This window comes from Eutrigla gurnardus, assembly GCF_963514095.1.
Source record: "Eutrigla gurnardus genome assembly, chromosome: 3".
In the NCBI taxonomy this organism is placed as follows: domain Eukaryota; kingdom Metazoa; phylum Chordata; class Actinopteri; order Perciformes; family Triglidae; genus Eutrigla; species Eutrigla gurnardus.
In genome coordinates this window covers 2,003,206-2,025,333 of record NC_139917.1, presented here as the reverse complement: position 1 = coordinate 2,025,333, position 22,128 = coordinate 2,003,206, and the positions used below count along the sequence as shown (strand labels likewise).

General features: G+C 44.8%; 1 protein-coding gene across 6 annotated transcripts in view; it reads right to left on the bottom strand.

Moving 5' to 3' along the window:
* The window catches only part of sh3pxd2aa (SH3 and PX domains 2Aa), a 133,138-nt gene that overhangs the window by 18,653 nt on the left and 92,357 nt on the right, over positions 1-22,128 (bottom strand). For 4 of the 6 annotated variants that reach the window (XM_084004956.1, XM_084004957.1, XM_084004958.1 and 1 more), the window contains 2 exons: positions 7,884-7,997; positions 837-920 (listed from right to left, as the gene is read on the bottom strand). In XM_084004956.1, the coding sequence (XP_083861082.1) occupies positions 837-920; positions 7,884-7,997 (198 nt within the window). The remainder of the gene's footprint in view (positions 1-836; positions 921-7,883; positions 7,998-22,128) is intronic. The other 2 variants (XM_084004960.1, XM_084004961.1) reach the window with 1 other exon arrangement.

Here is a 22,128-nt window from a genome sequence, read left to right as displayed (position 1 = left end):
ACATTCAAAGCCATCCGTCTCTCTCGTGCGGTCGTGGAGTGCCTGCGGTCACACGGCAGCGTCGCAGCCGCCTACCTGTGCTGTGCCCGCCTCTCCACCTCCACCTCCTCCATGTTCTGTGTTGTCCCTTGTTTGTAACTCATACAAGCTAGGCAGCTACGGCGTTTCGCGGGCACCTACAGCTATCGCGTTGTTTTAGAGACGCTGGTGTAATGCCGCCAACCGCTTCAAAGTCTCGCGATACCCGATCCATGACTCTATAACCGATTCATCTAGGAATTCATTGATAATTGGTATCGATTGAGGAGGCTGCTACCGATGCAGCCGTATCGCTCACTTGTTGAACCGAATATCCAGTCGCATCGGTTTATCGTTTACAACCCTAGTTACCATGGTAACTGACTCTGTGAACCTAACCTGCTCGCTGGCAGGTTTTCTTCAACAAACCCTGAGTTTCTCCAACATGTCTCCGCCTTTTTCCGGAATCCAACTCTGAAAAAAATGTGCCGTCCTTTCCTCGTCAACTTAATTGATATGGAAATAAAAGTGATTCTAGCAGCTTTACGTCGGGAGAGAATTTTGATAACTTTGTAGAAAATGTCCATTTTTCCTACCTTTATATGAATGTTTCTGCAGTATCTGTAGACATGCTAACCGCTCTGTGTCCATATACATGAGCTGGTTTGCTACCAAATGCGGAGACAGAACATGACTCACCGTCTGATTCCTTGTGTCGGTTTGTATTGATGCATGACTGTGCAGGACATCCATGTGTAACATATGCATTTACCGTGTGTGTGTGTGTGTGTGTGTGTGTCCACTGTCACACTGTTCACCTCTGCTCTGCTGGCGGTTCACTATACCCCCGAGGGTCCAGCGGCGGTCCAGCCTCTTCAGGTGCGCCTTGCGTCTCTTAGTAACTGATGATGAGCAGCAACCAAAAAGGAAAAGGACCAAACAAATGTGGAGTTAGTTAAGAAGCAAAGATTAGCAAAGTGAATAAAAGCTGTTAGCAGCATAGTTCCTGAGGGACTGCTGTAAGTCAAGTACGAAGTCTCCTGCAATGGTCAAATGGGTTTTCATTTTGTTAAATGCTGTCCGATGAAAACATTTTTGGGAATATTAACTCGAACACGTCACGCTAAAACTTCTTTGCTGTTTGATACAAATAGAAAACTCACACGGTTTTCCATAGCTAATCCAGTGTTTCCCATTCATTAACTACAGTAGAAGTAGGCCCACCTCCTCTCAAAAAGAAGCCAAAATATTAGAATCCAACTTGGAGGGTCAGACACGGATGCTCCATGTGGGATTCAGTGCTGGCTGGCCTTCGCAGGGCTCATTTCCTCGGCCACCGGCTCTGGGCTGGCTTGGGACGCCCCAGGGTTTAGACCGTGTATAAGAAGTGGACGTAGTCATCACGATGTCACCCACTGGTTTGTACACTACGTCTTTTGAAGCCTTGAGTTCGGCATTTTGGCCATCGCCATCTTGGATTTTGGCCGTCGACATCTTGAAATGTTTGTAACCAGTGAAGGAAGTGACCATTTTTGGGCTGTGGAGGAGCAACGGGTGGATGTGACGAACACAAGCTGCAGAGCGGCACCCTTACTGGATCTGCATCCATCTGGCTTCTGGTGTGAAGCTGTTCACAAAGTAAACTTCATAGTTCAAGGTCAGCTAAGTCTTGAAGTCATCTCAGTAGCTGTTTCCAGCATTTGTAGTGACTCAGCAACCTGTCAATCACAAGTTAGCCACGTCCTAAAGCATCCCCTTAGCTTTATGATCTATTTGGTCCTTAATGGACCATAATTTACTGAATGAAAATCATTGGCTTCACTTTTCAGAACTGGATGTTGCCACCTGGCGTGTTTAAATTACTTTTTGTTCGACAATTAACAGTCCAAATTCAAAATGAATAATAACATTTACAATGATATACTGCATACAACAGATAAAAGCAGCAAACATTGCTGCATGACTTTACTCTGTTACTTACTTTGTTATTAATCATAACATTCAGCCACCATCAGAGATTGTTGATTATATTTGTCCCACCCACGTGAACATTTTCCTTACGTTTGGTGTGCATGCAGCATTGAAGTTGAGCTGAAACAGGATAGGAGGCGGGGACATAACGTTGGGAGGAAACTGTCTATGCTAAGTGAGTAATCAATTAAGTTTGAGCCAGCTCAGGTGTAGTGAATAGACTTGATTGGAGGAAGGGGTCACACTCAGTACTTGTAAACTTGTAAACTGAGCACTTAAAAGGTTGTCACTACAGCGTCTGGCCATCAGAACGAAGACAAGGGAGTCTATCTGTGGGAGTCCATCGAGGACGTCCATTGAGGTAGGTATAACATCTCACCCCCCCCCCCCCCTCGCAGCCATGTGTCTTATCCCAGTCAGGACATCACACTGGAGAAGATTTCACCGGAGACCCTTCACTCGAGGCTGTAACCCATCCAATCTCTGCTACCCACCATTCTCCACCGGTAAGGAACTTGAAGTACTAGGGGGGCTGTGGAACTGCCAGTCTGCAGTCAAGAAGGCGGACACCATTTCAGCCTATGCGTCCCTGCAGTCTCTCCACTTCCTGTCCCTCACAAAGACCTGGATCACCCCAGAAAACACTGCCACTCCAGCTGCCCTTTCAACTGCCTACTCGTTTTCACACTCCCCAAGACGAACAGGGCGAGGAGGAGGAACTGGGCTCCTCATCTCACCCAGATGGTCCTACCAGGTCCTTCCTCTGGACCACCTACCCCGATCTACACTTGAATTCCACGCCGTCTCTGTCACCCTTCCTTTCAAACTAAACATCATAGTGATCTATCGCCCACCCGGTCCTCTCTGTGACTTTTTGGATGAGATGGATGCCCTCCTGAGCTGCTCCACTGATGATGGCACACCACTCGTCGTCCTCGGTGACTTCAACATCCACTCGGGAAAGCTGCACTCATCTGAATTCATCGACTTCTTTTCCGCATTTGACCTTACACTCTCCCCCTCTCCACCAACTCACCGCGCCGGGAACCAACTTGACCTTGTCTTCACAAGATCCTGTGGCATCTCGGCACTCTCTGTTACCCCGCTCACCGTGTCCGACCACCACTTTGTGACTTTCTCCCTCCCCATGGAGCCCACCACATCCCTCCCCTCTACGCCTCGAATTGTCACCAGCCGCCGCAACCTGAAATCCCTCACTCCCTCCGCTCTCTCCTCAACTGTTATCTCCTCGCTACCATCCTCAGAACAGTTCTCCTTAATGCCCACTGAGGAAGCCTCCTCCATCCTGATGTCCTCACTCTCCTCTTCTTTGGACACTCTCTGTCCCCCAATCTCACGACCTGCGCGATCATCTCCCCCCCCTCCCTGGCTGTCTGAACCTCTGCGAACCAACAGATCATTGTTGCGAGCGTCAGAGAGAAAATGGAAGAAATCGGGCCAGCACGAGGACCTTACTCACTACCACCACCTCCTCTCTGACTTCACCTCAACTGTTTCGGCAGCTAAATCTGCCTTCTACCTGGCAAAGATCAACTCTTCTGCCTCCAACCCCAGGAAACTCTTCTCCGTGTTCTCCTCCCTCCTCACCCCTCCTACCCCTCCCCCCCCTTCCTTCCTTACTGCCGATGACTTTGCTACTTACTTTACCAAGAAAGTAAATGACATCAGCTCCTCATTCACGCCTATTCCCTCCCAGAAGACATCTCCCCCAACTCTCAACTCGGATGGTCTTACCAGCTTTACCCCCCTCACCTCTGAAGACGTTCACGCACTTGTTACATCTAACCGTGCCACCACCTGCTCCCTCGACCCGATTCCCTCCTCTCTTCTCCAAGACATCTCACACGACATCTTGCCATTCCTCACCACCCTGATCAACTCCTCCCTCACCTCAGGTGTCATTCCAGTGGATTTTAAGACAGCTACCGTGAAGCCTCTCCTTAAAAAACCCACCCTAGACGCTACTGACATCCAAAGCTACAGACCTGTATCTCTTCTTTCATTCCTCTCTAAAACCTTGGAACGTGCCGCCTACAACCAACTGTCATCCTATCTCTCGCTGAACAACTGCCCTCTACAACATCCGCAGGATTCGGACCCTCCTCACAAAGGATGCAACGCAACTCTTGGTCATCTCCCGCCTTGACTACTGCAACTCTCTCCTGGCCGGACTCCCGGCCTCTGCGACTAACCCATTGCAGCGTATCCAGAACGCTGCAGCACGCCTTATCTTCAATCTACCCAAATTCTCCCATGTGACCCCCCTCCTCCGTGACCTCCACTGGCTCCCTGTTGCAGCACGCATCCAATTCAAGACGATGACACTGGCCTTCAGGGCCATCAATGGAACAGCACCCATCTACCTTCAAACACTGGTCAAACCTCATGCCCCGAAGCGAGCACTTCGCTCCTCTACTTCAGCTGGCCGGCTGGTACCACCATCGCTGAAATCAAACAAATGTCGCTCATCAAAGTCCAGACTCTTCTCTGTTCTGGCGCCTCAGTGGTGGAACAAACTCCCGACCAATGTCAGGACAGCAGAGTCATTTGCCATTTTCCGAAAAAGGCTCAAGACTCACCTGTTCAGACTTCACCTCGACTAGCATGACCCACTAACAAAAAAAAAACCTTACCTATGGCACTCTGATCGTAGCACTGTTGCTCTTGAAGTACTAGTTTACTCAGATGAGGACCTAACACTTGTTCTATTTTTAGCTCTTACTTAATCGGCAATGATACGTTGTGGTTTCCTTGTTTCCTTCTTTTGACAAATGTACTTATTGTAAGTCGCTTTGGACAAAAGCGTCTGCTAAATGACCTAGATGTAAATGTAAATGTAAATGATATGATCTGTTGATATTGGTTGGTACTAGCTGATGTAAGAACCAACACATTTGGGTTTCCTGGAAGAAAACATTGGATTTTGACATAAAACAACATATATTGCATAAGGATGTGATGTATAAAGGGTTAAAAGGCATTTTTCATTTCAGCTCAACTTCTAAATAATCAAGTAAGAATGAATTAAACGCACAGATCGTGTTGATATAAATTGATACGGTCTACATCCAGTTTGGAGCTACTGTGTGTTGAACTCTTGACCTCTTTCACTCATTATTAGTTCGAAGTCTCAGTCATGTTTCGATCTTATCGCATTGTCCGAGGCCACATGAAGAGCAAACACATTAATGAGGGGACTAATCTAATTCCTTCTCCATCTTTGTCTCTTGTCCTTCCTTCCTCTCGACTTCTGCCCTCCTCCCTCCCTTTCTGTGCCTCTGCTACTTGTCATTTCCTCTCCTGTTGGATGCCCGTCTGCCTTCCATCCATCCCACAGAGCACATCCTTCTGCTGTTGACCTCCTAATTGAAATATCAGCGAAGGGAAGGCACAAAGGGAAATGTTATTTCAAGGTAATTTCAGCGCGGTCTGTCGGTTCCCGTCCAGGGAGCTGAGCTGTCAGTGGAATTAGGTTACAGACCACGCAGAGATAATGAGATGTAAGGGACGACAGGGAGTGGGAAGGAGATCAGAAATAAGAAGAAGTGACAATGTGTGCAAACACAAAGACGCCAGGCCTAATGGGAAAACGGGGGCCCACTCACAGAGGGTGTGCTGTGAAAGGATGAATGAAATGCTCTTGTTCAATATTCAACAGCACAACAACTGAAATCTCAGGACATATATCTATATATATAAAAAAAATGAATTGAGAAAAGCATCCTAATGGCCCTCAGCCCGTAACGGTGGAATCACTGGGTCAGTTGCCTGACAACATCTACAAAAATGGAAGTGTGAATGTGTGTGAGAGTGAGAACAAATCAAAGACAGGAATGAGAACAGCAAACAGTGAGTGTGGCAGCTGTGCAGGAGCTGTCATCGCTCTGGCACGGTGTGTTTTTGTGAGTGTATCTTGCAGAATGTGCACCGCTCGCTGAAGCATGGAGGCTTGATGTCTGAACTAGAGATGAATACGTCTGTTAGATAATCCAGTGGCTCTCTACAGCATAATAAACTACCACAGCACAGCCCCCACGGCTGCAGTCAAACTGTGTGTGTGTGTGTGTGTGTGTGTGTGTGTGTGTGTGTATGTGTTTGTGTGTGTGTGTGTGTGTGTGTGTGTGTGTGTGTGGGTGTGTACTTGTGTGTGTACATGTGTGTGTGTTGCATGTACACTCACCGGCCACTTTATTAGGTACACCTGTCCAACTGCTCGTTAATGCAAATTTCTAATCAGCCAATCACATGGCAGCAACTCAATGCATTTAGACATGGTCAAGACGATCTGCTGCAGTTCAAACCGAGCATCAGAATGGGGAAGAAAGGTGATTTAAGTGACTTTGAACGTGGCATGGTTGTTGGTGCCAGACGGGCTGGTCTGAGTATTTCAGAAACTGCTGATCTACTGGGATTTTCACACACAACCATCTCTAGGGTTTACAGAGAATAGTCCGAAAAAGAGAAAATATCCAGTGAGCGGCAGTTCTGTGGGCGCAAATGCCTTGTTGATGCCAGAGGTCAGAGGAGAATGGCCAGACTGGTTCGAGCTGATAGAAAGGCAACAGTAACTCAAATAACCACTTGTTACAACCGAGGTAAGAGCATCTCTGAATGCACAACACGTCGAACCTTGAGGCGGATGGGCTACAGCAGCAGAAGACCACACCGGGTGCCACTCCTGTCAGCTAAGAACAGGAAACTGAGGCTACAATTTGCACAGGCTCACCAAAATTGGACAATAGAAGATTGGAAAAACGTTGCCTGGTCTGTTGAGTCTCGATTTCTGCTGCGACATTCGGATGGTAGGGTCAGAATTTGGCGTCAACAACATGAAAGCATGGATCCATCCTGCCTTGTATCAACGGTTCAGGCTGGTGGTGGTGGTGTAATGGTGTGGGGGATATTTTTTTGGCACACTTTGGGCCCATTAGTACCAATTGAGCATCGTGTCAACGCCACAGCCTACCTGAGTATTGTTGCTGACCATGTCCATCCCTTAATGACCACAGTGTACCCATCTTCTGATGGCTACTTCCAGCAGGATAACGTGCCATGTCATAAAGCGCGAATTATGTCAGACTGGTTTCTTGAACATGACAATGAGTTCACTGTACTCAAATGGCCTCCACAGTCACCAGAGCTCAATCCAATAGAGCACCTTTGGGATGTGGTGGAACGGGAGATTCGCATCATGGATGTGCAGCCGACAAATCTGCAGCAACTGCGTGATGCTATCATGTCAATATGGACCAAACTCTCTGAGGAATGTTTCCAGTACCTTGTTGAATCTATGCCACGAAGGATTAAGGCAGTTCTGAAGGAAAAAGGGGGTCCAAACCGGTACTAGCAAGGTGTACCTAATAAAGAGGCCGGTGAGTGTATATCTAAGCATGGACGTACACCTTTATTTATCACTATTGTGTTCCCTCAGTCTGAAAGCATTAAGAGGCTTGTGAAACAGTGATGAAATGCTCCATCCCAGCATTTAGACTAAACATTCTGGAGGAAAGGGTGGCAACACAACGAGGCTCCTGCAAGCGTTGCAGCCTCCCGGGGGAGTTGAAAGGAATTTTCTGTGGTGCCAAAATATTGCAAAACATTTTGGATGCGGTCTGGTAGTGTTTCACCATGGAGCTGTGACCATGGTCTCCAAGGTTCCTAATGTGTGACTGGAAGTGTGTGTGTGTTTAGCGCTGACTTGTGTATTTAGATTGAGATGTGAGCATTTTTTTTTACTCCATAATATCAGAATCTGTTACCACAGATGCTAATAGCCATTATTAAAAAGCCTGGCCCATTCCACTTCTGTTCTCTGTTCTCCAGCGAGGGTCTTCTGTGTTTTATGGATCTAATAATGTTGCGTTCATGCTCACCTTCTCCAGTCCTGGACGTGCCCAGATCCAAGTCGTCTCTGGTTACATTCTGAGAGTCCAGGTATGTGGCTGGCACCCAGCCCTGCTCCTCTGCTGTGCTGACGAACCACCAACCTGGAGGGAAAGACACACAGACATGTGAGCATAGCTGACAGTAATCAAGGCCTGAAGGATGGCAGCGAGCAGAATTCCCACCAAACAATGCATAGCATCTCTGAAATGTGGCGCCCTGCACTGTGACTGTGTATGAGGCAGCGTTTCACAAGAGCGGACTGAGCTGATCCAGACAGGACTGATGTCTGAGGAGCTCTATGATGACTGGAAGTTTTCACCTACCTACGCTCTCATTACTAAACCAGACGATGAAACACAACTCGTATACTAAAAAGTGCAGTGAAGTCAACACAAAAAAATTGCTGCATGAAGACGTTGCTTCACCTTTCACTATTACTTATGTGTTACTACGGAAAAGTGAAGCCAATTCTGAAGTGTCTTAAATTTGCATATCTCTACTGGCCATCAGGGGGCGACTCCTCTGCTTGCACAAAGAAGTCTCATTGAAGTCTATGAGAAAATGGTCCTACTTCTCTCTTGATGTATTATCTCAGTAAACACTATAAACATGAGTTTATGGTTTCAATCTCTAGTATCAAGTCTTCTTCAATCCAGCATGATGTTCATTTAGTACATTATGGTCCATTTAGAGTCCACCAGACCGGAAAGCAGGGGATGCTTTAGGGGGCGGGGCTACCTTGTAAAGTCAACTCAAACTTTATTTGTAAAGCAAATTTAAAAACAACAGTTGACCAATGTGTAGGGACCTCACTGAAGACTACACAATGCGGCCTACACAGAGACCAAAAGCCTTCACATATGGTCAGAACAAAGGGACAAAGGGGACAAAAAAAAACTACAACCGTCATTTTGGTTTTACTTCTCACCGAGGTGCGACGTGGGACGTCACACAAACTCTCCTATTGGCTGACAACCACAAGGACCCCAGGGGGTCCCTGAGAGACAGCCGTGAGGTATATAAACTGGCGCTACCTTAAAACGTTCTCTTTCCACCGTAGCACACAGCTACAACAGGAGGAGAACTTTTAACCTCTGCAGCGTTCCCTTTGTCTTGGACTACAGTCTTTTCCCCAAGCTCTGTCTGTCTGTCTCTCGCTGGACGAGAGACAGACTGTTTTCCCCCTTTCTCCGCGACTCGCCTTTTTTTTTCTTTTACTTGTTTTTTTGTGGATCCTGAGAAGATCGCCACAACCGCGCAATTCTTTATTTGCCTGCAGAAGAGGAACACAAACGGTTCCTTTATCCCAGCGACCAGCAAGAAGGATAACCTCTGAGCCCCGCTCTCGTTATTTCTGTAACAGTGCGTGTCCAACCTCGGACACATTCACAAGCTCAGTAAGTGATCTACCATCAGTTAAAGGACCGGGGTCCCGCCGAACAAATGCCAGTTCATTCACGGGCGCCCGTGTGATGGTAATAGCTTACTGATCCTTTGTGCATTACGCGCGCATTCCCTCTCTCTTTGTTCCGGCTAACAACCATGTGCACACACATACACCGCCTCCACACGGATCCTACGCTAGCTGTTTCCGTCTCCGGACGCTAAGGAAATAGCTCCATCTGGTGGCTGTACCCGGCCATCTCTCCCCCTCTCTCTCTCTCTCTCTCTCTCTCTCTCTCTCTCTCTCGATATTCTTTCTGACGTCAGTGGCTCCGCCCCTGAATGCTGTGAGGAATAGCTCCATCTGGTGGCTGCGCTTGGCCATCTCCCCCCCATTTAGGTAGTTAGGTAATAAGGCTTTGTTAATTGCAGTGTTATTGATTGTGATCATTATTACTGATTTTAATAAATCTTATTATATTATAACTAGCGGTCTCTTGTGCTTGTTGTGTATATGTCTCTGCATAACAGCAGGTTGTGAAGGCTAGTGCTCGAATTTCACACCTTTTTAATTGTTCGATTGTTTTTATAATTCTATGCCAATGATCACGATGATTGGCATGTGAGGATAAAACCTTTATATTGAGACTGAGTACAGTTTTCGGTTATCTTTTCCCTGATCCCAGGGTGGTGCCCCGTTTATTCATGATTATATCATAATAACATATTAAATATAATTATTAATATTGATAATCATATTGACATTAATAATTATCTGTTGATAACCAAATCTGCTCCTGCTACATCCCCAACAAATGTATCTTGTGATTGACAGGTCGCTACACTGTCTGAGGCCAGTACAGAATTGTACCTTTTACCATGGAGAGTACACAAGACTATTTCTCTGCATCTCCACTAACGGAAGTAGATCAGTGGCTTGTAATAGCTGTTGAGTACTGTATGTTTGTGACACCTGAACTCCATTTCTCTGAACTGGAAGCCCTCCACTCATAAGTGCTCAACCTGTTAAGTGTCATTCTGTATGTATGTGATGGAGCGTGTGAGTACGGTAGGCAGATGGGTGGAGATGTTCAGAAAAGTAGTTTTTTCTCTCTCCAAACGATTCCAACAATGAAGTATTCACTGTGTTTACAGCCATATGGCTGACTGTCTAATGTGGTGGGAGAAGCCTGGGTGAATCAACCCAACACACCCTCTTTTATGACCCGGCAAGACACCCATCACATTAACACGGATTATGAATGAGGTGGAAAATGGGCGGGTCAAAAAGCTCTCATAGGAAAAGTAACAGTCATGGTAACAAGTGTGTTTCTACTGGATGAAGCAACTGGGAAACTGAAGTGTGGTATGTACAGATAATGTACATTATCTTCAGATAACTGCATGGCTATGTTTGTCATATTTACCGAGAACCACAAGAGTAATACTTGGACCTATTGCAATTTTTAAATTATTTGAATATGTGTTATTATTGTTGTTATTATGTATATATTATGTTTGCTGTTAGAGCATCAGCAATAGGCCTACGATCCGGTTCAGTCATGCAGTTGTCGAAAATAATGATACAGTTAAGTGATATTTGTTTTGTGATACGGTATCAATTCTCAAAAACACTGGATTTGTAATTATTAATCTAAATGCAAAGATTTGTGGCAGACAGACTGTCCTGATTGCATGAAAAGAAAAACACTTTTACAATATGCACAGATTTTATGCATAAGTCGATGTCACCAGGTTTTTTCCAATACACAACGATACAAAGGGGTCATTCAAATAAACTGTGCAGTTTGTTTTGTATGCCTATTATTTCACAGATTTAGAGCACTTTGATCATGTCTGATTATCTACTGGCTTTGTATTTTCAAAATAACTGTCAGGTTTAGCAAAAAAGTGCCACAATCCAAAAGGATTAAATATCCAATGAGACAGAGAGAAAAAAAGGAAATCAGTTTTCTTTTCTCTCTATATATTTGTCTTCATAAAGTATTATGCTTTGCAGGTACATTTATTTTGGACCTAAGACAGTAGCACTTCAGAAAGCAGAGTGTTCAAAACTTGAAAAGACGATGACAACAACAACAACAACAACAACAACAACAACAACAACAACACCACCACCACCACTGACAGGCATTAAAACCTGATTGGATTGACACAGTAGAGGAGCTTACCCTGCCTGCTGCATGTGGCCTCATCTCTTCTTTTACCCAGCAACCTTTTGGAAGCCAACACTTGCCAACACGAAGCCTTAAACTTGCATTCTCTCTGCTGGCAAACAGGGGGGCGACTGCTCTCGTCGAAAAGTCTCATTGCATGGAAGTCTATGAGAGTAATATTGTAAACATGAGTTTATGGTCGAGGTCCAAAATCCAAGATGCCGACGACCAAAACTTGAGGTGTCAAAACCGTAGTCCACAAACTGATGTTTGACGTCACCATGACACCATCTTCTTCTATACATTTACCAACACAGGCACAGTGAGGCTGGCCCACCCTGACTCCGACAGCTTATGTGGAGCATAAACACCTCCTTCCAACACACACACACACAATCCCGGTGAGACTTGTCTCCCACAGCGGGTCATGTCTCACAGTCAACACTGGAGTGAATTCAAGCTGACAGACACACGGGGGCTCAGTACAGTAGAGCAGTGTAGCTCCTCCTCCAACCGGAGCCCCTCGTCAAGCCGGCTGTCTGTGGATGCTCCGCCTGCAGGCAGCGCCGGGGCGATGCCGTGGAAAGGTCAGCGTCCTTCATCTTGGACCGTCAGAATCAATTTAGGACCCCATTTGGCCTTGAGGAGGGAGAGGTTTCATATGAAATTGTATTTGACACCACGACAGTTACACTATGCTAACACTAAGCTGTTGGTTTAAGGGCCCAGTGTTAGTAATGAACAGTGTTAGGTCCTGTAAAGTCAGGACTTTCCCACGTGGAGGTCCTCTGCTGGCTGAAGGGTAGACGAGGGCTGCAACCAGGCTATTTCTATTATGACTTCAACGTTGTGTTGCCTTGGTTGCTTCAGTGGAGAATTTTTCTTGACTCCTGGGGTCCGTTTCACAAAGCAGGTTTAGTGAAAACCTTGAGTTAGTTAACCCTGAGATGAGGGAAACTCTGGTTTTTCGGTTTCACAAAGCCAGTTCAGCATAAATCTGAGTCAGTTACCCGGGTAACATACTCCGTGAACCTAACCTACTCGCTAGCAGGTTTGCTTCAACAAACCCTGAGTTTCTCCCTACATGTCTCCGCCTTTTTCCGGAATCTGAACCAACTCTGAAAAAAATGTGCCATCCTTTCATCGTCAACCTAATCGATATGGAAATAAAAGTGATTCTAGCAGCTTTGCGTCGGGAGAGAATTTTGATTAGCCTACCTTTCCTTCCAATCACATTAGATATTATCTAAACAATATTCTCCGACATTTTCAACATTTCATATCGCGGACATAATCCGCAACCATCCGATTCTTTGCGGAGGTAGTGTTTTTGCGAACGGGAGATTTATGAAATGTTTAGGTACATTTCTGTGTTGAAATACCTGCTTATATTTACTGTTTAATATGTGAAATATGATTAAAATCATATTCCTTAGTCAACGTATTTGCGCAATATTCTTATGCTTAATTTTCAACTGACACCACTTTCTTTCTGTGCCTGGGGGGATTACACCCAATGAAAATGATAATTTATTTGATGCGCTACTTTGTGAACTACGGGAGTTGAACCTATGTCGCCTGTACCGTGGGCGGCGTTGCTAACCGTTACCCCACAGTGTTGCTCTGCAAGGCCAAAAATAAAGACTTATTGCCTTTAGATCAATAGACTGTTTCATTCAGTTATACACATTAGATCGGGCAGTAATTGTCTGCCACGCCAACTATCGCTACTTTGCTGCAGTTACGTTGCTCCGCTTTCTCAGGATGAGCTCGTTTTCTACATAAACACTCAGTAATATCTAATGACGCTCTCCCCGTTGCCATGGTGAATCGTAGTATCGGAGCTCCATTGATGATGGCTTTGTAGAGTCGGCAGGCACGCGCGTAACTCAGAGTTTACATACTTAGAGTTGACTGAACTAATTCGAAACCGCTGTTCTGAAACTGAAAACTCAGAGTTGCCCATCTCAGAGTTGGTCAACTCAGAGTTCAGGGCTAGGTTCAGAGTTTGTTGAACCTGCTTTGTGAAACGGGCCCCTGAAGGTTTGAATGTATTTCTTGCTTTGCTGCAGTTGTGCGAGCTCTGCAGTAAGAACAGCTGGCTCCGGGCGAAAGGCTTTACGGCTTTCACAGGCTGATTCATTGCAACTACTTAAAAAGCTAAAGAAGAATTCGAGCCACCTGTACAGAGGAGAGCAGTGGGTCTTCTTTTTAGCCCACCTGACTCATCGTAGAAAAGCAGCACGATACACCTGACTGAAGTGGCTGCCGTCAGCTGTGGTGGATCAGGGAAGAGAATCTTTGGATTTTGTCATTGGCTGTGTATATAGGACTGTCTTCCTCATGTGGGCTGAAATAATGTGTAAGTCACATTTAGTTTTATTTTGATATTGAGACTGGTTCTTTCCAGTGTTGATATCATACAGAGGACATTTTGAGTGGTGCCAAGATAGAAACATTAGGATAGGAAGACGAGTTCACAACACAATGAAAAAATAAATGCAGTAGTGATGGCAGCAGCAGCCCAGGTTGAAATCCATTTGGCTGTAAAAGGATGTGAGAAAAGAACAAATAATGAATGAGTTTAAAAAGATGATCTCAGCTGCAGCACTGTCCACAACAAAGACGTCGTACGCATGATGTCAGAGCGATGAGGGTTGCTACGACCAAATGTGGGTTTAGACCACAAAATAATAAAAATGAGTCCATTTCCAAAGCTGGATGTGATGAAAAAAAAACCTGCTGTCTAAACGTAGTTCCACTAGCCAGCAGGACGCCTCGTTTATTACCAAACTACTGCAAGTTGTTTTGGGAGAAACTTTCACTTTCAAAGTGACAGACAGCGCTATTTTGGGCAACATGCTTATTAGCTGAAGAGTTAGAGACCATTGATATGACTCAGCTCAGCTGACGCCAGCAGCTGATTTCAGATCAGAACATACTGTCAACAGCCATATTCACGTTTTTAGTAATATCATGTGTGGTATATGAAGAAACCCCTCAGGATTGAGACCCTCTACGGTCCAGCCAAAACAAAAGCCTGAAGTCACGCTCTGCTATGACATCCGGTTTTCAGGGAGATGGTGGGACCAGTAGAGACCGGGCTGGCAGACATGCTTTGCCTTTTTGTCTCCTTCACACACACAAACCAAACACGCCAGACACAGTGAGGCAGCCTCTCTGTGTTACTCACACACGCCGGCTTAAGAACACATGTGCACACATGGTGGTGCAAGGCAAGGCTTTGACAGGGCCCAGTCGCCCTATAAATCCTGCTCTGGAGAAATCGGGCACAGTAAAAGCATAGAAATGAGGACCAGAGACGGTGCTGGACCCCCTCGGATACACACATGCTCTCTACTACAGAAAAACAAAATGGAGAAGCAGATGTGGGTATAAGAGACTGAAAGAGAGATAGAACAGCAGTCACTCTCTCACTGTTAAGTTCAGTTGGCAGCATGGTGAACCTGGACCACGATGATGGGAGGCCTCTAGTCAGATTCCCGTTTTCACAGGAGGTCTGTCCTGTAGAAGGAGATTGAGGCCAACCATTGGCAGCCAGATGGAGAATTAAATTTCTCAGTCAATTAAACCAAAGCATAACTTGGCTCAGCATATCGGAGGAATGATACAGGACCTGACTGGTGAGATTCAGAGGGTGTGGCAGGCAAATGACTGGAAAGGCAAATGTGCTCACTTGACTATGGACTGTAAAGTCTGTCAGTCTTTTTCTTTCTTTCATTTTACGCATTGTGGCAATGCCTGATGGCCGGAGTACTCACCACTAGATTGGTAGAGAAGTCAGCCAAATAAGAGCCCCGATGGACTGCTCCACTAAAAATGTTGATCCTGGACCAGCTTTCAGAGCAACGCATTGCAACATCACCCAGCAACCCACTGAACTAGCCATTAGTGCACATTCCTGCTGGATTACTTTGAAGTAAAGCTATTGTTTACCTGGTCAGATTCTTCTGCGCATGCATGCATACACACATGTGTGTGTGTGTGTGTGTGAGTGTGTGTGTGTGTGTGTGAGATGTGGAAGGAAGAGTTATGATTCCTGCGTACTGTGTTCTGTGTGGCTTCAAATGAAGCCAAAGTGCACCGTAGCAGGGGTCATGGTTGTGATCAAAGAGCTACTTAAACAGGAGAAAACACAGCACCGCTCCTCTGAGGCGTGATGAATAACTGCACCATGTTCATGTTCATGGAAAAACAGGATCCACGCTGCCTGAAAGCAGTTGGTGGGGCGGGTGTGCTCGGCAGCCGCGGCAGCTGTGAAAACGAAGAAGGGGACAAACACAATGTGTTCGGGAAAAGGAGAAGGTTGACATCGTCACTCACACGCTCCATGTTCCATTGAGTCACACTGATGACTTATCTCTCACACTGAACCTGAGCTGGAGCGAGTGCTCATTTCCTATTAGCCATCTGGGTCTTTTAGTCGTCCAGGCAGAGTGGCACTAAAGCATGCGCTAAAACAGGACAGAAACAACAATCATCATTTGTTTTCTTTCTAAACGCTGCTGCTTGTTTGTCTGACATAACAGACCCAACTGTTCAGGAGGACTTAGGAGGTGCTCGCCAAAAACAATATTCAGAAAGGTTACGCAGCAACACCTGCTGTCTCCCACATTTACACGCTCGGCACACAATCTGAATATGTAAGACAGGAGAGGGCTTGTAATTGGCATTTCTTATAGCACTGAGCTCTAATTGTGAGTTTGCAGCTACACCATGTCTTGTCAGGCAATAATTGGCTGCTTTCTCCCACGGAGGGGAAGTGGAGGTCACAGGGATACATCGCTAACAGCAACCAAGCAGAGTGGGATGATCATCGGCCGTCCCTAGGTTGGAGCGGTAACAAGAATAGTGGTGAGAGCGAGTAGAACAGTGAGGGGGAGATTAAAGGAGTGGTATTGGGAAAGTAAGAAGACAAGAGAGGGAGAGCCAGCAGATGTTTGGCTGGAGCTTCAAAGCCGTAGTATCCCACATTAATTCCCTGTCCAAAAACCACACCATACACTTTCCTTTCGCTTTCTCGTCTTCCGATCATCTCATAGATTTTTAATGTGGGTTAGAAATGTGACAGCCAGAACCCACTGTCATTCTCGTGTCCTCCTGATGCAGCAGCCTCTCCACACCGGATGGAATGTATGAAAGTGTTCCTGTACTTCACTGTACGTTTAGTTGACCATACGTTGGATTTAAAATGTGAGTGCAGGTCATTTCCCCACATATCTCTGACCTTTCACCGTTCCCTGCTTTCTCGCTTCGCCTTGGTTTTCGATGAAAACAAATATCGTACATTACTTAAACTTTACAATTAAATTACATTTCTTAAACTTACATTCTCTCTGCCTGCCACCTGCTTGCAAGTCCGATTGAATAGAAGTCTATGAGAAACTTCTCTCTGGATGTATTACCTCAGTAAACATAGCAAACATGAGTTTATGTCTCAATCTCTAGTTTCAAGTCTTCTTCAATCCAGCATGATGTTCATTTAGTACATTATGGTCCATTTAGAGTCCAACAGACCAGAAAGCAGGGGATGCTTTAGGGGGCGGGGCTACCTGCTGATTGACAGGTCGCTACCATTGTCTCGCTACCATTGTCTCGCTACCATTGTACGAAGATTATTTTCATTTCTAGCTTCCATAATTCAAGGTAAACTTTACAGCTAACTTTGTTACCAGCTTCACACCAGAATCCAGAAGGATCCGGATCCAGTAAGGTTTCTGTTCTGCTGCTTGTGTTCATCAGATCCATCCGTCGCTCCTCTGTGGTCCAAACATGGTCACTTCCGTTCGCTGGTTCCAAAAATCCAGGAGACTTCAAAACCGTATGCCACTAACGGGTGACATCACGCAAACGTGGCGTCACGGGTAGCCAGTGGTGGCCACCCGACGACCTGGCCAAAAGAAAAAAAAAAAAACGGAACGCTATTTCCGCCTAGTTGTCGTTACCTTACGGACGCTTTTTACTGCAACACCTACACTTTTTGCGCGTTCGCTGCGACAGGAGCTTCCAACCGAGACACAGAAGGACTTTGCTTCCAATGCGTGGATGGGTGCAACCCCACATATTGTGAGGTAAGTTATTTATGTGTAAGTTCATTCTTTTGAAAATCACAGCATTGATTTAGCAATGTACTTGAGCTCACTAGGGCTATTAACAGGGCTCTCAAGTCTCATGCATTTCAACCTGTTCACACGCCACATCTCGTCTTTCTCATGCAGACAAATTACCGGGATCATTAAAAACAACTTTCTCTTATTTTATTTTTTTAAATCTTTTTTTATTTTTATCTTTTACTTTTTTATTTTTGTATGCTTACCTGTCTATAAATACCTGTATAGTAGCGTGTGTGCAATTTCTTTTATGAAATATGGGAAATAAATACCTAAATGCATTAATTTCTGACTCTGCCTGACAGTGATTTTGTCCTAGGAGGAATGAGACACTAAGAAAATGGACTTCTTTTCTCTAAATGGTCCTCTAGATGGGTATGTTTAGGTTAAATGCATCAATCTCGGAATATAGTCCTTGAAACTGGGAACAAATTAAGATGATCTATAAAAAGTTACAATAACCTGGAAGTTTTCAGACGTCCTGTTAACCAGGTCATTGACATGAATAGGCCTTATACTATTAGGTAAAGCTAGGGTTGCCATCCATTCCTAAAAACTTGGATGTCAGGGGATGCTATGAATCCCATTGAATTTAGCTATTGGCTATCCCCAAAATGCATCAGAATACAGGAAATCACATTTACCAAATTCAAAATTTTCGGGGGGAGGAGCCCCAGACCCCCCACCTGCCCACGCCACCCCTATGTGAATTTGGTCATACTTGGCCACCCCTATAAAAAAATTCTGATTCCGCCACTGACATCACGATGACGACATCCATTTCTCATATTCAAGGATGTCGTCAAGTGGTAACTTCCTTCTTCCTCCACACAGAAAAGAAATCCTTTATGCTGATCAGTCCAAAGACATGCAGGATGGGGATAGGTTAATTTATGACTCTAAATGTCCCGTAGGTGTACCCTGCCTTCGCCCAATGACAGCTGGGATTGGCCCCCGCGACCCTGAATACAGGATAAGCAGTAGACGATGGATAGAATTTATATTGATTCAAGCAATAAAAAATGGATTCAAAAAATTGCAACACAAATCCCATCCATAATAAAACACATACGTTCGTTGACCTTAATTTAGCTTTTCCTAGGGCAATGTGCATGTCTCTTTGTGTTGAGCTGCTTGTTATCTCTTGTTCAAACAATGTTTAACTTATCAACTCAACACTTTAAAGGTCAACTAATAATGGGGGATATACTTCAGGAAAGTGCGTCTCCTCACATGTCACGAGACGTTTGAATAAACTGAAACATTTTGCTGTGAATAATTCTCACCATTGGAATCCACTTTAACAGGCCATCACCATTAAGAAAACTACAAACATGTCAAACATAAACGGGGTGACTGTTTCTTATTCAACAGAAGACACTTCAAAGCTTGTCTAACGTTAAATATAGAATATATGAGGGGGTGCCCAGCCCTTTCCATGCAGTTTCCTCCTAGAAAGTCAGTGCCGATTTCAAGGTTGTGGTCTTTATTGACACTGTAAGAGTGAAGCGTTACATCCCAGTTTGAGGCTCATGTTAACAAGTTGAAGTTTTCATGTTATGGGGGTCTTGTTACTTAGCCAGACTTGTTACAAGTGATAGGGGACAGCCGGTGGTGGAGCTCTCAATAACCAGTGTTCAGTGCGGTAAAGCTGAACCTCTGCTTCCATATGGTGTATGTGTCTGTGTGTGTGTGTGTGTGTGTGTGTGTGTGTGTGTGTGTGTGTGTGTGTGTGTGTGTGCCAGCATGTGCTGCCACCCTCTTGTTAAATTCTCCTCCCGTGACACATACATGCACACACCCCTATGTGCTCATCACGCCACGCTGATTTAAGATGAAATACAGAGCATGGGCAACCTGCTCTCACCTGACAAGGCGTCAAAGAAATAAAGCAGCTTGGTAAGCGCACCCACCCGCTCCATTATGGGCAACAGACGAGCGACAGACGGAGACCCAAGTATAGTGAAAGTCGGAAGGTAAGCGTATGGAACTTATCTCCCATGCACACTGATGGTTCAAAAGTGTGTGATGGAAGAAATGTGAGAAATAAGTATTTCAAGTTATGCAAGTACAAAACAGAGCCGAAAGACCCGTACGCCACTCCCAGTGCACACACGGACAATAGATCCCACTTTAAAACATAGAGGAAACAAAAATAATGTATTTATCCTTTATTTATGCAGGAAGACTTTATTATTTATGTTAATCTTATTTAAGATTATTTAATTTTCACTGAAAAGGATGTTCACCAAAAAAAGCAACGTTGATATTTTGTCATGTCAGTCATGTACATAGTATGAATCGTTAGTGTTGATAAACACCTTGCCTAAACTTAACTTCCTGTGAAGATGGAAGTTTATTTTGAAAATACACTATGTATATAACAAGCGTATATTGACATGCCGATGCTGGCACGTGCAAAAGTGATGCTAGACGGAGACGTAGAGTCATAGTTTGAAGCTTCAGAGCTCTGACCAAGGTGAGTAATTTGACACGTTGGGGTGACACAGTGTTGTCATATAGCAGCCTGTGTTTGTACATCTCTTTGCTATGGTTATTGAAAAATGCTATTTTTAACCTGAGCCTCTGTTGAGCCCAGATTGTCTGAACCAAAGGTATGTCATGCATTTCTTGAGTCAACATTATTGTATTTGTTGACTTCTCAATAGGGCTATTTGTGTAGTTTGTGAATGATCATATTCAGAGCAATACTGATGAAAGTTCCCCGAAACATGTAAAAAAGGTTTATGTGGAAGCTTTCAGATTAGATTTCCTTGAAACAAGAGGCAGAGCCTCCGAAACTGGTGGAAACTGAACAAGTGAATGCTTTAATTCAGAGGCAGCTTGATGTGTTCCAGCCACTACTAAGGCTGTCATTATCTAATAGCCTTAAGGTAAGGCTTTTCCTCGGCTAGCTGGAGCTTGTAGTGCAAATTACCTCATGCAATGTGGAAATTTTTCGCTCAAGGCTTGCTGCTCCTGAATCTGAAGAGTCTTGAGCTACCAAAGCTGAGCACTGAGGACAAATGGTTGGAAAGGCATTCTGGGTTAGACTGAGTGCTGCCAGCCTCCCGGGATCTCCTCGGCTCTGGGAAAGGTGCGGTGGGAAAATGTTGCCAGAACCCCTGGCATTTATTCTCCCTTAATGTGGACCATAGCTATTTCTCACTAAAGTCCACAGAAACACAACTGTTTTATCTTCCAAATTAGAGAATTAGTGTTATCTGGTAATGCAACAGGAGGCTGTACTGAGATGCAGAGAGGTAAGCCAATCCTTCTAATCTCTTTCAATCAGCTGCAACAAAATGCCCCTGAAATTTGGCAGCAAGGAGGGCCAAGATATTTGGGCAAATCGCTTCTCCGCCTGGTGTTGTGGCTTGGGCGGTACATTAACCCAAAGGAGCAGTTTAAGGTCCTCCTGGCAGATCCATTAGTCTCGGCTGATGAAACAAAAAAAAGAGGGTATTTTTCCCAACATATATTCCCCCCTCTGTCACTGTGGCCACAGAGTGGAAGACTAGTCGCTTACATGTACTATTCATTCTCTGAGATGAAATCAGAAAATGAGGACAAAAACATCTGTAGGATTACTGATCATGAGACCACGTGTTGAACGCAACATCAAGTGTTTGTTTGGGCCTTTATTAGGCAGTAAAGAAATAGAGGGCTCAAAGACAATGAGGGGAGAAAGGGACAGATTACATGCCAGAAAGAATGTGGGAACGTTGTGTTTACAAGGTCAACATTGGGTTTACAAGGTCATGGTCTTGGCCGAGGCTAAGAGGCTATCACACAGATAGCACACCAAGGCTGCATAATCTAATGTACATACATTTGGCACTTAAAAAGTCAACACAGAGGGTTGGCCATGAACAACCACTACTGTCCGCACTCACTTTCCTCGCAAGAAAACTAAAGCCTGGCAGTAAATTCTTAATACAGGACAGATTCGTGCTGTAAGGAACTTGTGAATAACCCCAAACCTGACGTGGATAAATTAACATTTGAAACAAAGAGACCTGATCTAAAGGGATCTGAGGCTAGTCAGGCCCTTTCCAAATTCACTAGAGGGTCAAAGTTGTCAAAATCACTGGTTTTCTGACTCATTACACAATACCTAAACTAAAGATCAGGGATGGGACGATATAGGATTTTATTGGGATAAAACACACAATTAATTGATCGTGGTGAATTTACATAAAAAATTATAATAGATAATTGTAAATATAGTGTGAGAGATGCAAATGTGCTGCTAGATACTGTGGCGTCAGTCCGTTTAAAACCTTAAAAAATAGCAATAATATAAGTCCTGAAACAGTCAGGAAGCCAGTGCAGGGAGGCCAATACTGGTGATATGTGATCCCAATTTCTTTTCCCAGTGAGAAGATGGGCAGCTACTAATTGCAAGTACAGTTGTGATGCTATCGCAGTGACTAAATCTGACAAAGTGGAACAGTTCTCTGAACCCCTTAGTTCCTGCCACAGTAGGTGTCTCCATGATGACACACGCATGAGTGGAAAACAATACCAGCCACATGCTG